The 14,559-nt window shown below is 30.6% G+C and overlaps 1 protein-coding gene across 1 annotated transcript in view; it reads right to left on the bottom strand.

The window, feature by feature from the left end:
• Positions 1-5,396: 5,396 nt before the first annotated feature.
• LOC133321863 (G2/mitotic-specific cyclin-A) overlaps positions 5,397-14,559 on the bottom strand; it is a 29,698-nt gene continuing 20,535 nt past the window's right edge. Inside the window, exons 4-7 of the mRNA XM_061530937.1 lie at positions 11,776-11,999; positions 6,784-6,988; positions 6,469-6,716; positions 5,397-5,574 (exon numbers count right to left, since the gene is read on the bottom strand). Of these exons, the coding sequence (XP_061386921.1) occupies positions 5,397-5,574; positions 6,469-6,716; positions 6,784-6,988; positions 11,776-11,999 (855 nt within the window). The remainder of the gene's footprint in view (positions 5,575-6,468; positions 6,717-6,783; positions 6,989-11,775; positions 12,000-14,559) is intronic.

Below are 14,559 nucleotides of genomic sequence, written 5' to 3'. Positions count from 1 at the left end.
ATTTTGACCCAAAAGGAAAATAAGTCAATATTTTACCTATAAAGTATTTTTGGTCAATAAACCCAATTTGTTACTTGATTTTTTTTTTGTTATATATAATTCTTACAGACTTTTTGTGTTCCATGACCCATAGTCAAATTTTATATAGAATACATTTTCCTTGGACACCTTGTCCGAAAAATTAAGATTTGAAGGAAATTCCGGCCCAAATTGAAGAAGAACACAAAATTAACCTATATTGCATTTTTTTGATAATAAACTCAGCTTGATTTTGAAAATTTTATGGTTATATATAACTCTAACAGACTTCCAGGACCTACAGTGAAATTTTATATAGAATACATTTTCCATTGACACCTGGTCCGAAAAATTAAAATTTGCCGGAGATTTCAGTCCAAAAAGAAAAAATAACCCAAAACTAACTTATAAAGTATTTTTCCCAATAAATCAAATTTGCTACTGGATTTTTTATGTTTATATATAACTCCTACAGACTTCTGGTGTTCCATTACCCATAGTGAAATTTTATATAGAATACATTTTCCATTGACACTTTATTCGAAAAATTAAAATTTGCCGGAGATTCTGGTCCAAATTAAACCCAATTTGTTACTGGATTTTTAATGGTTATGTATAACTCTTACAGATTTCTTGTGTTCCATAACCCATAGTGAAATTCTATATAGAACACATTTCCCATTGACACCTTATTCGAAAAATTGAGATTTTGGCCTTAAAGAGAAAAGGGACTGAAAAGTACCCTTCAAATTCATTTTTGTTATTAAACCCAATTTGTTACTGGATTTTTAATCGTTATGTATAACTCTTACAGATTTCTTGTACTCCAGGACACATAGTGCAATTCTGGGTAGAATACATTTTCCCTTGACACCTTGTCCGAAAAATTAAAATTTACCGGAGATTTTAACCCAAGAGGGAAATTTTATGAAAATCGGTTAAGTAGTTGCTGAGTTTTTTGCATCATCAATTCAACGATGTTCCGAAATACACCCTCTACTGTTCGGTGCTGGGCGCCTATTACCTAAAAATGAAAAACCACACAAAAATTTAGTTTTTAAAAACGACAATTTTTCATTCATGTGGATGGCTGTTGATTGTTAAGAAAATTATAGCATACTATTAGGCGAGATACAGTTTGCATGTAGTCCGATGTTTAAATAGACAACAAATCTTCATTTTTGGCGCAAGGTGTCAATGGAAAAAATATTCTATATAAAATTTCACTATGGGTCATGAAACGCAAAAAATCTGTAAGTCTTATATAGCCATAAAACCCAAATATAAAATTGAATTTGCTAATTAAAAACCTTGGAAAACGTATTTTTGTCACGTTACTTCTTGAAGACGAAATCTCCGATAAATCTTCATTTTTGGGGCAAAGTGTCAATGGGAAAAATATTCTATATAAAATTTCACTATGGGTTACGGAACATAAGAAATTTGTAAATCATATATATAACCATAAAAATTCCAGTAACAAATTGGGTTTGTTGACAAAAGGCCTTTGGAAGCTTATTTTTGTTGCATTTTTTCTTGGTGCGGAAATCTCCGACAAATCTTAATTTTTGGTGCAAGTTGTCAGTGGGAAAAATATTCTACATTAAATTTCACTGTGGGTCACCGAACACATGAAATCTGCAAAACGTATATATAACCATAAAAAATCCTATATCAAATTAGGATTATTGAGCACAAAAACCATTTGAAAGGTAATTAAAAAAACCCCTCTTTGAATCGAAAATGTGGGGGCATGCTATGACAGGAAAAAAAATTCCAACACCTATTATTGATGTTCATATATATATATATTTAATTATAAAAAAATGATTCAATTAAATTCAAAACACAAAAAGATAGTCTTCAGTTGTGCATTCAATGTTTATTGTTGTATTATATTTAAATATTATTATATTATGTTTATATATATTAAATAACTACTTGTATGTTTTTTTTTTTTCAGTGTCATATAGTATGTATGTGTACAAACAATTTACTAAAATTCTAAAAAAAGGAAACTTAAATATTTTTTATAAAATATTGTTTTCTTTTGGGATGACCTTAAATAATGTTTTTTTATTTTATTTTTTTGATAACTTAGGAATTTATTTTTTTATTTAAGTTGATGTCTTTTTTGTTTTAATAAATTATGTTTATGGCATTATAATAATTATTTAATTTAATTGGGCTTAATTTGTATTAAAAAAAATAAAAATTCAGTAGAACAAAAAATTAAACAAAAATGGAACAAAAAAATATTAGAAAATTGTAATAATAAGACAATAGGACGTAGTGTGTGCGTGTGTGTGCCTATTTTGTTTAAAGAAAAAGTATATAAAAAATAATAAGCGTCATATTTGTTGGTATTTTTTTTCTTTTATTAAATTTTTTACACAAAAGCCCCTCTGATTAATAAGACATTTTTGAGTCTTAATTTCTGCATAACATTTCCATAACAATCACAAAAATACACGACGTTCCGTTCCGTCAACGCTCACCAATTTGTTTTGAATTCATTTAAACTGTAATTTGTATTCGTGTGCCATACTAATTGAAAATGCACATTATTTTGGAATACGAACTGTGGTAGTAGCACACAACGAATATAAATCAAATTACGGCACAAACAAAAATGGATTGGAATGAATTGAATTTTTCTTGAGGCCGAAATCAGCATCAAATCTTCAATTTTGCTGCAAGGTGTCAACGGGAAAAATATTCTACATCAAATTTAACTATGGGTCATTGAACATCAGAATATTGTAAATCTCATATATACCCATAACAATTTCAATATCAAATTGACTTTAATGGTAAAAATAACTGTGAAATCTCATATATACTCATAAAAATTTCAATATCAAATTTGATTTATTGATAAATTACATTTGAAGGTTAATGGAGCCCCGAATCACCTTTTAAACCTCATTTCTGGGCTAAGTTGTTAATGGAAGAAATGTTCTACATCAAATTTCACTATGGGTTATGCAATACAAGAAATCTGTAAATATCATATATACCTCTAAAGATCCAGTTATAAATCGGTATTATTAAAAACAAACGCTTTTAAAGGTTAATTTAGTACTACTTTTTTTTTTGCACCGAAATCACCTGCAAATCTTCGTTAAGGGCCAAGGTGCCAATGGGAAAAATATTCTAGACGAAATTTGATTATAGGTCACCGAACACAAGAAATCTGTAAGTATCATATAAAACTCACAAAGTATCATATAAAACTCTGACAAATTCATTTTCGAACTAGGTTTATTGACAAAAATGAATTTCAAGGGAAATTCCCAGTAACTTCTTCATTCGGACCGGAATGGCCTGCAAATCTTCATTTTTGTGGCATGTTGTCAATGGAAAAAATATTCTAGACGTAATTTCACTATGGGTCACTGAATACAAGCAATCGGTAAATATCATATAAACCTCTATAAAAATCATGTTCAAATTTGGTTTATTAATAAACATAATTTCAAAGATCAGTTTTAGTTGTTTTACGTTTTGGGCCCAAAATCACCTGCAAATCTTCATCTTTGTGGCATGTTGCCAATGAAAAAAATATTCTCTATAAAATTTCACTATGGATCACGGAGTACAAGAAATCTGCAATTATCATATATACCCATGAAAAATCCAATATCAAATTGGGTTAAATGACAAAAAATGATTTTAAGGTTAATTTTAGTTGGACCCAAAATCACCTAAAAATATTGGTTTTAGATGAAAGTTGTCAATGGAAAAAATATTCTCTATAAAATTTCACTATGGATCACGGAGTACAAGAAATCTGCAATTATCATAAAAACTTATGAAAAATTCAAAATCAAATTGGGTTTATTTACAAAAAATGATTTTAAGGTTAATTTTCGGTTGGCCTCAAAATCACATGCAAATCTTCATTTTAGATGCTAGTTGTCAATGAAAAATGTATTCTCCATAAAATTTCACTATGGGTCAAGGAGTACAAAAAATCTGTATATGTCATATATACCCATGAAAAATCCAAAATCAAATTGGGTTAAATTAAAAAAAAAAATCCAGTAATCACAGATTTTTTGTGTTTTACAAACTTTTTTAATTTTGAAAAAAAAATAAATTTAGAAAAAACATGTCTTTTTTTGTTTGGTGTTTTTTTTATATTTTTGTGTTTTCATCAAATAATAATAATAAAAAAATGTTTGTGTTCACAGAACTTATATATTTTTGGAGGGAGGATGAGAGCAGGGGGCGAAAAATAGGAGAGGGAAGAAAACAAAAAATATATATAGAGAGACAATATAAAAATACTATAAATAATTGTAAAACCTTTTTTCTTTTGTGTTCAAGTTTTGTTTTTGTCTTTTTATCTTGAAAGCCATGATGAATGACATTCAAAATTATTTTCTACATTTAAATCAAAATATATATATTTTTTTAAAGTTTTTTTTTTTAGTTTTGTTTAGCTTTGTTATATAATTATTATTTTAAAATGTATAATCGATCATTGTGTTTGTTTGTTTTTATATGGCTTGTTATGTTTTTTATATATATATAAAATACTTAATGATTACAAAAATAAGTGAGTAGGATTGGTGGATGTCTAGGGTTGGGATGTCTACTACCTTAAATTAACAAAAAATATAGAGGGTTTTTTGTTATAATTAAAAAAGAAATGTGTTTTTTTTGGAAATTATTATGGCAAATAAATACAGCCTCAAGGCTAATACAAAAAAGAAGTTTTGTGAAAAGTTTGGTTTTGTTTTCTTGTAGACTTTTCCAGTGTAAGTTTAAGAAAATCATTCATTTTGAATTTTGTCTAAAAAAAATAATATTTATAAACTTAGAAAAAATATATATGAGAATTAAAATCAATTTTCTTTAAGAAAATTTGTTTTTTTTGTTTGTATGTGAAAGTAGTAGCATTTAAGGGGGCATGTGGTTTTATTTGCCATTTATTTGGTTTTTTTATGTATTTTTTGTGTGTCGAAATTTTTACGCTTGGGAGGATGGAGGATATTAATAATAAATATTTTTTAAATTACATTTAAAAGACAGTCATTTTTTTAAACATCTGGTAGATTTTTGGGTGGTTATAATTTGTTTTTTTAGTCTAAAATAAATGGGGAAAGAGGGGAATGGGGGGTTTGTTTGTTGTGCATGTTGTGTGTGTCGTCCCTTTTTGTTTTTGTTCTATAATTACATATTCTTAAAAACAAATCTATACTTAATAATGGGTTCTCTTCTTCTTTTCATTTTTTGTGGTTATTTTTTTCTTTCCGTGGTGGTGGGTGGTGTTCCCATATATATAAAAATTCTTATAATAAAAACGAAAAAAAAAAATACATAAAACAAACAAAAAAATCCTTAAAATTTAATTATGAGTTAATCTAATCTCAAAACTTAAAAAACAAATTCACTTTTGATGAAGGCGTTGATGTTGTGGCACCGCCATTTGCTGCTGCTGCGGATGACAGTTGTTCCTGTTTTTGTTTTTCATTATAATTGTTAACAATTTCAACAAATTGTTCGTCATCAATGTTTAGGGCTTCGATTGTGGAAACGGAACGGAATCTGGGGAAAAAGAAAAAAATGTTTAAATAAAATTTTTGTATGCCTTAAAGTATGCTTTAAATTTGCGGTTATTGACAAAAAATCAATTTTAAGGTTATTTTTCAGTTTCATCAAAAGTTAAGATTTGGACCCAAATCTTAACTTTTGACACAAGGTGTAAATGGAAAAAGTATTCTGGACGAAATTTAACTATGGGTCACGGAGTACCGGAACTATGTAAATCCTATGAATAACCATAAAAAATCAGCTACAAATAGTATATATTGACAAGAATGAATTTGAAGCTTAATTTTGTGATGCATTTCTGTTGGGTTCAAAATCACCCTGAAATTCTAATTTTTGGGACAAGTTGTCAGTGGAAGAAGTATTCTAGACGAAATTTCACTATGTGTCAATGAACACATGTAAGCTGTAAAAATCATGTAGGCCTCTAAAAAATCGATATTGAAATGAGTTTTATTAACAAAAATTAATTTAAAGGTTACTTCTCAGTTACTTTCCCTTATGGGTCGGAATCTTCCGCAAATCTTAATTTTTGGGACAAAGTTTCAATGAAAAAAGTATTCTATATCAAATTTCAGTATGGGTCACTGAACACATGCAATGTGTAAAAATCATTTAGGCCTCTGAAAATCGATTTTGAAATTAGTTTTATTGACAAAAGTCAACTTGGAAGTTAAATTTCAATTGCTTTTCTTTCAGGGTCGAAATCTTCCGCAAATCTTAATTTTTGGGCAAGGTGTCAATGGAAAAAGTATTCTAGACGACATTTCACTATGGGTCACTGAACACACGAAATCTGTAAATATTATGCATGCCCCTAAAAAATTTCAAATTTAAATTGACGTTTTAATTTGTTTGCGTTTGTCTCAAAAACATATTCCTCCAACTTACTTTTCGGCCTTGTATTTCTCCTGGATGGCCTGTTGTGGCAATGTGGCCGCAGCAACATGTGTTTTGCATAGGCACAGGAACACCTCACGCAAATCCTCCAAACGGTAGGTGGTGATTTCCTCCAATTCCGCTGACCAAACTGGCAATTTGCAGAGATAACGGGCCAAAGCCAAGGCAGCAGCGGAAATCAATGAGGGATGGAAACGCAAATAGGGATCGGCTTCCAAGAGCGATAATTCCGCAATATACTACAAAGATATATAATCGACATTAATATAAAATTCCAAAATTAATAAATTTTTAACTCGAACTCACCAAAGTAAGGAATTTCACCTTGTCGGGTATGTCGGTGAGCACAGCATAGGTATTGATGAACACATAGGCAGTTGGTGTGCACAAATCGAAAGCTAAAATTTTCAAAATAATCTGTTCCATACGCAATACTTGGGCCTTGCTGTAGGTATCATCGGTGATGAAAACAAATTCCGAGACATCTGGTGGATAGATTTCTTCATATTTGCTGGAAAAGAGAAAAATTTAAATAAAAATTTAATTTAATTGGAAATACAAAATTAAAGAGTAAAACTAGATATTACATTTTAAAATTTTAAACCAGTATCGAGAGTTTATTATTCATTTACAATAACAATACATTACAAATTCCCTTGTCTAGTAGTGGAACAGAACAAAACTTTCAACAACTTGCTGCGCATCGTTCGTTGTTAAAAGAAGAAGAACATTATCGGGAACCCAAGCAAGCCACAGACAACAATGTTGCATCATGAAGAAACAAGAAACGTGTACGCATCATTGCAACTAAAGCAAAACTATCAACGACACCACCACTTCTACTCTTCTTCACTCCGTGACTGGTTGCAAACAAAAGCCAAAATCAGTGATGCACGCACCACACCACCACACCGCACCATCACATCACACAAAGTATCAATAGAATTGGAATCTGTTGGCAAAATCAAACTAGAAATCTTCTTAGTGTGGTATTGTGCTCCTTTGTATGATGAGAAAAAAAAACACGAAGAAGAAGCAGCAACATCAACTGCAGTAAAACGTATTGCTCGTAAAAATCTTGGCGAACATTTTATGGTGGTGACGCGCGATTCTCTTTAATAAGAATTAAATTGAATTGAAAATCATTTTGGTGTTTTTTTTATTTATTTAAAAGTGATATCAACTTTTAAATTGAAATGATTGTGTCGTTGTTGTTGTTATTTTTGTTACTGTTCGCAATGAAGATAAATGTGATGATTTGGATGACATGTAAGTAAAAAGGAGGGATATGAAAAACTTGAAAATTGCATTAGGAAGTTGTATTGGAATGTTGAGAGTACACTTCTACAAGATATAGAGGAGGAGTTAAAGATGAGCAAAGTATCTTTCGAAAAGTAAACCTTTCCCCCTAAAGGTATGCTTTAAATAATGAAATGTATTTAAAAATACAATTTTATGACAAATTTTGGGTTTCTTCACTTTTAGGGTCGAAACCATTATTTTTGGGTCAAGGTGTCAATGGAAAAAGTATTCTAGACGAAATTTCACTTTGGGTCACGGAGTACAAAAAAACTGTAGGTGCAATATATAACCACAAAAAATCCCATACCATATTGAGGTTATTGACCAAAAATGAGTTAAATGGCTAATTTTCAGTTTCTTCACTTTTTGGGTACAAATCTTCACTTTTGGGGTAAGGTGTCAATGCAAAAAGTATTCTCGAGGAAATTTCACTATGTGTCACGGAGTACAAGAAATCTGTAGGTAAAATATATAACCACAAAAAATCCCGTAACAAATTGAGGTTATTGACCAAAAATGAGTTTAATGGCCAACATTCAGTTTCTTTACTTTTTGGGTACAAATCTTCACTTTTGGGGTAAGGTGTCAATGCAAAAAGTATTCTCGAGGAAATTTTACTATGGGCCACGGAGTACAAGAAATCTGTAGGTAAAATATATAACAAAAAAAAAAAAAAAAAAAAAAAAAATCCCGTAACAAATTGGGGTTATTAACTGAAATTAATTTTAAGGTCATTTTTCAGTTTCTTTACTTTTTGGGTTCAAATCTTAATTTTTTAGGCAAGGTGTCAATGGAAAATGTATTCTAAATTAAATTTCACTATGGGTCACGGAACACAAGTAACCTATAAACATAATATATACCGATTAAAAATCCCATAACAAATTGAGGTTATTCATCAAAAATGAATTTAAAAGCTAATTTTCAGTTTCTTCACTTTTTTAGTCCAAATCTTAATTTTTAGGGCAAGGTGTCAATGGAAAAAGTATTCTAGACAAAATTTCACTATGAGTCCGGAAGTACAAAAAATCTGTAGGTAAAATTTATAACCACAAAAAATCCAATATCAAATTGGGGTTATTGACAAAAAGTGCATTTAATGTCTGATTTTCAGTTTCTTCAATTTTTGGTCCCAAATCTTAATTTTTTGGGCAAGGTGTCAGTGGAAAAAGTATTCTAGACAAAATTTCACTATGGGTCACTGAGGACAAGAAATCTGTAAATATTATGTATACCCATAAAAATCCAATATCAAAGTGAGGTTATTGGCACAAAACATTAATTTAATGATAAATTTTCGTTTTCTTCAATTTTTGGTGCCAAATCTTTATTTTTGGGGCAAGGTGTCAATGGAAAATGTATTCTAGGTGAAATTTCACAATGGGTCACGGAGTACAAGAAATCTGTAAATCTTATAAACAACCATAAAAATGCAGTTACAAATTGAGTCTTTTGACAAAAATGAATTTGAAGCTTAATTTTGTGATGTATTTCCGGTTAGGGCCAAAATCACCTTCAAATCATTCATTTTTGGGGCAAGATGTCAATGGAAGAAATATTCTAGAGGAAATTTCACTATGGGTCACGGAGTTAAAGAAATGTGTAAATATCATATATTCCCCTAAAAAATTAAATATTAAATAGACTTCATCTTTAATGTATCTTTTTATTTAATCCTCATTTTCTTATTATTGCCCCCTTCCCGGTTTTTGTGAGCATATCACTAGTATTATTGATAAATGATTTTCTCTACTTTTGCCCCTCCCCATTTGGTTACATGTTCTTGTCCCTTCTAACACAATTTGTCATTATTTATTATTGCAAGTAATTTTTTATCTTCTTAATAAGAAGAAGAAGACGTAGGAAAAACCCGATACCCAATTGCATTATTTCTTTCATTTTTTAACTAAAATAAATGTTGCAGTTTTAGTCTTGTTGCATCATGTTCAAAAAAAAAAACAACAACAACAAGGAAAAGGAACTTCATCTTCTCTCTCTATGGCCATCTTACAAGGAAATCATTCGAAAATCATCATTCTTGTAAGATTGTGCTGTGACCAGCTCAAAATCTTACAAAGAAAAATCATCTACTTTGTGAATTTGTTTTTCCTGTTGCTTTCCCTATTCTTGACGTTGTTGTTGTTGTATTTTTATGATTTCATTTTATTGGTGATAATATAGCTTAGGGTTTGGTGTTACTTGCTGGTACTGGTTCTATGTCATCCTTGTATTTTATGTGGCCATGATTACAATAAGAAGCTTTTACAGAGTATTCCCCCCTCCCTCCTTCCTCCGACAGCTACGCATAACCATAACTTTGATAGAAAAGTTTGTCCCTCCAGCCAACCATTGTTATATTTTATGCTACCAATTTGACTTGTTTTTTACATTCTTCATCAACGTTGTCTCTTCTTCTTCTTCTATATGGAAAATAAGATATTGTCACCAATTTGTTTGGAGCTAGTACTGCTGCTGCTGCTGATGTGGTTATTTTGTTGTAATTTCTTTACAATGGCTATCTACCAAAGTCATTCTTTTTAAGCACTACAAGAGTTTATTATTATGGGAAGCAGACGGGAAGGAGAAGGGGTTTTTTCTGAAATTCCATTATTCATAAAGAATAAGCATTTTCTAGTTGTAAAACACACACATTTACATTTAACAAATTGGGGTAATTGACAACCAACAACAATTTAATGACTAATTTTCAGCTTCTTCACTTTTTGGGTCAAAATCTTCATTTTTGAGGCTTAGGGTCAATGGAAAAACTATTCTAGAGGAAATTTCACTGTGGGTGACGGAGTACAAGAAATCTGTAAATCTTATAAATAACCATTAAAATCAGTTGCGAATTGAGTCTCTGGTCAAAAATGAATTTGAAAGTCAATTTTGTAATGTATTTTCGTGGGGCCAAAATCACCTGCAAATCTTCATTTTTGGGACAAAATGACAATGGAAAAAGTATTCTAGAGGAAATTTCACTATGGGTCACGGGGTACAATAAATCTGTAAATCTTATAAATAACCATAAAAATTCGGTTACGAATTGAGTCTCTAGACAAAAAAGAATTTGAAAGTTAAAGTTAACCTAATGTTCCGGTTAGGGCAAAAATCACCTGCAAATTTTCATTTTTGGGACAAGAGGCCAAAGGAAAATGTATTCTCTATAAAATTTCACTATGGGCCACGGAGTACAAGAAATCTGTAAATCCTATAAAAACCATTAAAAATCAGTTACAAAATGAGTCTATTGTGAAAAATGAATTTGAAGGTTAATTTTGTGATGTATTTTCCGGTTAGGACCAAAATCTCCTGCAAATCTTATTTTTTAGGGCAAGGTGCCAATGGAAAAAATATTCTAGAGGAAATTTAACTAGGGGTCACGGAGTAAAAGAAATCTGTAAATCCTATAAATAACCATAAAAATTCCGATACAAGTTGAGTCTATTGTGAAAAATGAATTTGCAGCTTAGTTTTGTGATATATTTCCGGTTAGGGCCAAAATCACCTGGCAATCTTCATTTTTGGGGCAAAGTGTCAATGGAAAAAATATTCTACAGGAAATTTCACTTTGGGTCATGGAGTACAAGAAATCTGTTATAACAAAAATGCATGGGAGGGGTAAGTTTCAGTTCCTTTTCTCATTGCGGCTAAAATCACCTGCAAATATCCATTTTTGGGGCAGGATGTCAATGGAAAATGTATTCTAGACGAAATTTCACTATGGGTCACGGAACACAAGAAATCTGTAAATCCTACAAATAACCATAAAAATGCAGTTACAAATTGAGTCTATTGACAAAAATGAATTTTATGGTGATTTTTCAGTTCCCTTCCTCTATCTCTCTTCAACACATCGTAATCCGTTAATTGGAAAAGTTTCAACTATATGCTTTTTTCTATTCGACGAATTTGAACTACCTTCTATGGAAAGAATAGAAAGAAATTAATTTATTTATTTCGGTATTAGTATTTTGTTTGGGGGTATATACTCACGAAGCAATGTACATAGCTGCCGTTCCGACCAATTGTAATTTGTTACGCACCACCGACATATGGCTAAGGAACCGATCAATGTAGGATACAGACAAGTATAGGGTTTCCGTATCCAAATTATATTCTTCGGATACTTCGACCAGCCAATCGACCAAAATTGTACGCATCGAATAGTTGATGTCTGTTTGGCGGCGCATATAATGAGGTTTTGGGCGATGTTTTTTCTGCAAATTATAAAAAAAATTAGTAAAAAATTAGTAAAAAATTTAAAAAAATTTAAAAAAATCTCAAAATAAAAATTTATAAAAAATCTAAAAAATCGTATAATTATAAAAATTCTTAAAAAATAAAAAATCTTAAAAAAACTCTCAAAAAATGTTTTTTAAAGAATATATAAAATAAAAAAAAATTAACATAAAAATTTAAAAAAAATATATATATATTTTTTAAATGTTTTTCTTAAAAAAATAATATTTTTTTTCAATAAGTCTTGGAATTTCTTCATTTCAAAATAAAAAAAAAATCAATTATAGAATTTTTTCTATTGATTTTAGGCAATCCAAACACGAATTTCATTCATTCTAAAAAAAGTGTTAAAATAATTTCAGGCATGTTGGTGGTCATGCTTGGGTTGGTTGGCTGGCTGGCTGGCCTGCTGCCTGTCACTCCCTCGACCATTGCTTATTCAAATTATTAAACACACATACGTACACACTTCAAATTGGTTATCTCTACTGGCCAATCAATAAACAAAATCATGAATTACTTCACAAGCCCCCTCTCCCCTTCTCCAAACCCTCATCACCCTTCTCCGAAAAAAAATTTAAACATTTCTGATTACTTTAAATTATATGTTTGAAATGTTTATTAACATAACACCACCCCCATCCTCTGATCAATATATGTACACAACTATCGTTGTTGTTTTTTTTTTCAGTTTTGTTTAACCAGATGTTTTGTGTGATGACTCCTCTGAACATCACCGCCAAGTATCTCTCCATCCATTCAAGCCGTTTTACTTTAAATCTATTCTCATTAAATCCGTAACCCGTTTCTTTGCATCTCCTGCTACTCCTCTCCTCTTCATCGTTCCTCTTTAAGCCTAACTGACGTTGTGTGTTGTTGTCTGACCATTTTATATGTTTCCAAAATACCGCAACCTATCCATGACGACGACAGCGGCATCTCAATTTCACATCATTTGCAGCTTGAGGTTTTTTTTCGATTTTTTTTTTGGTACTTGGGTAACATATCACCCTTTTATTGTCGTCACTCCTTCATTATGTGTGTGTGTTGTATGTATGTAAATACAAATATCATGTCCATATCCCAAAATAGTTTTTTGTTGCTTTGTTTGATTTGAGATTTTGTGTGGCTTAAACAAATAGAAGTCGCTTTGTTTTGTCTGTCCGTCATTTCCCCCCGTCATATCCATACATCTGCTGCGTATATCGGTAACACTCATTTGATGTTCGAACATCAGTCAGATTGGTTTTTTTAATTCCCCTTGTCTTTGTGGAAGACAAAAAAAAAAAAACATTTTTGTTGTTGTAGTTTTTTTTTTTTTTTTTTTGTATTCATATTTCTCACCTAAAACCCTAATTGTCTCATTCCAAGCTCATTTAAAAGTCGTTTACTTTTTTTTTGTTGTTTTCCAAAAATGCTACATGGATGCTGATGCAGATCTCCACAGTATCTGATTTTTTTATTGCCCCCTTAATAGCTTGTCAGATGATTATCAACAAAACAAAGTTTGTCTGATTTGTGTGTGTATGTATGTGTATCTGTATTATGACTATTTTATTTAAATCAATCTCGATCTGGGCTCTTGATTTGATATTCTTAATGACCTACAGCTGGCTGCCGTTGTTGGGTGTGGTGTGGTGGTGGGGGTTATCGTTTAAAATTATCAGAAAAAAAGATTTGATCTCATTTTGATGAGAACCAAAATGCATGCTTTAAAATTTTTTTAAATAAATTTTCGGAAACATCCGAATATCGGATTTTTTGTTGGGTTAGATTAGTGTGGATACCCATAGATACCTCATTTCCAAAGATTTGCAACGCTAGACCCATTATCCGCAATGTTCGGATAATGCGGATAATGTTTTTTCCTACTTTGAAGACATTATTCGTGATGTTCGGAAAATGTGGATAATTTTTTTTACATTCGGATAATTTTTTTTATTGATTTTTACGACTTTAAGATGCAGTAATGGGCATGGGAAGCCTTATTCACGATGATTTACTACTCTGAACGGATTATCCGCAATGTTCGGATAATGTGGATAATGTTTTTCCTTATATCGGATAATTTTTTTATTGATTTTTATGACTTTAAAGTGCTCTAATGAGCATCTGATTTAAATGAGATCGAAATTTTATGCTTTAAAATTTTTTCAAATAAATTTTCGGAAACATATCCGAAAATCGGATTTTTTGTTGGGGGCTACATTGGTGTGGATACATTTTGTTTAATTTAGATAACACCCTAATACCCATAGAAACCGTATTTGCCAAGCTTTGCAACGCAAGACCCATTATCCGCAATGTTCGGATAATTTTTTCGTTATATCGGATAATTTTTTTATTTATTTTTATAAGTTTAAAATGCTCTAATGAGCATGGAAAGCATTATTTACGATATTTTACTACTTTGAAGGCATTATCCGCGATGTTCGGATAATGAGGATAATTTTTTTATATTCGGATATTTTTTTTATATTCAGATATTTTTTTATATTCGGATAATTTTTTTTATTGATTTCTATGAGTTTATGATGC

Source organism: Musca vetustissima, unplaced genomic scaffold, assembly GCF_032173495.1.
Source record: "Musca vetustissima isolate MV318-11 ecotype Yass unplaced genomic scaffold, APGP_CSIRO_Mvet_v1 utg13812, whole genome shotgun sequence".
NCBI classification, from domain to species: Eukaryota; Metazoa; Arthropoda; class Insecta; order Diptera; family Muscidae; genus Musca; species Musca vetustissima.
This window is presented reverse-complemented; position numbering and strand designations above follow the sequence as displayed.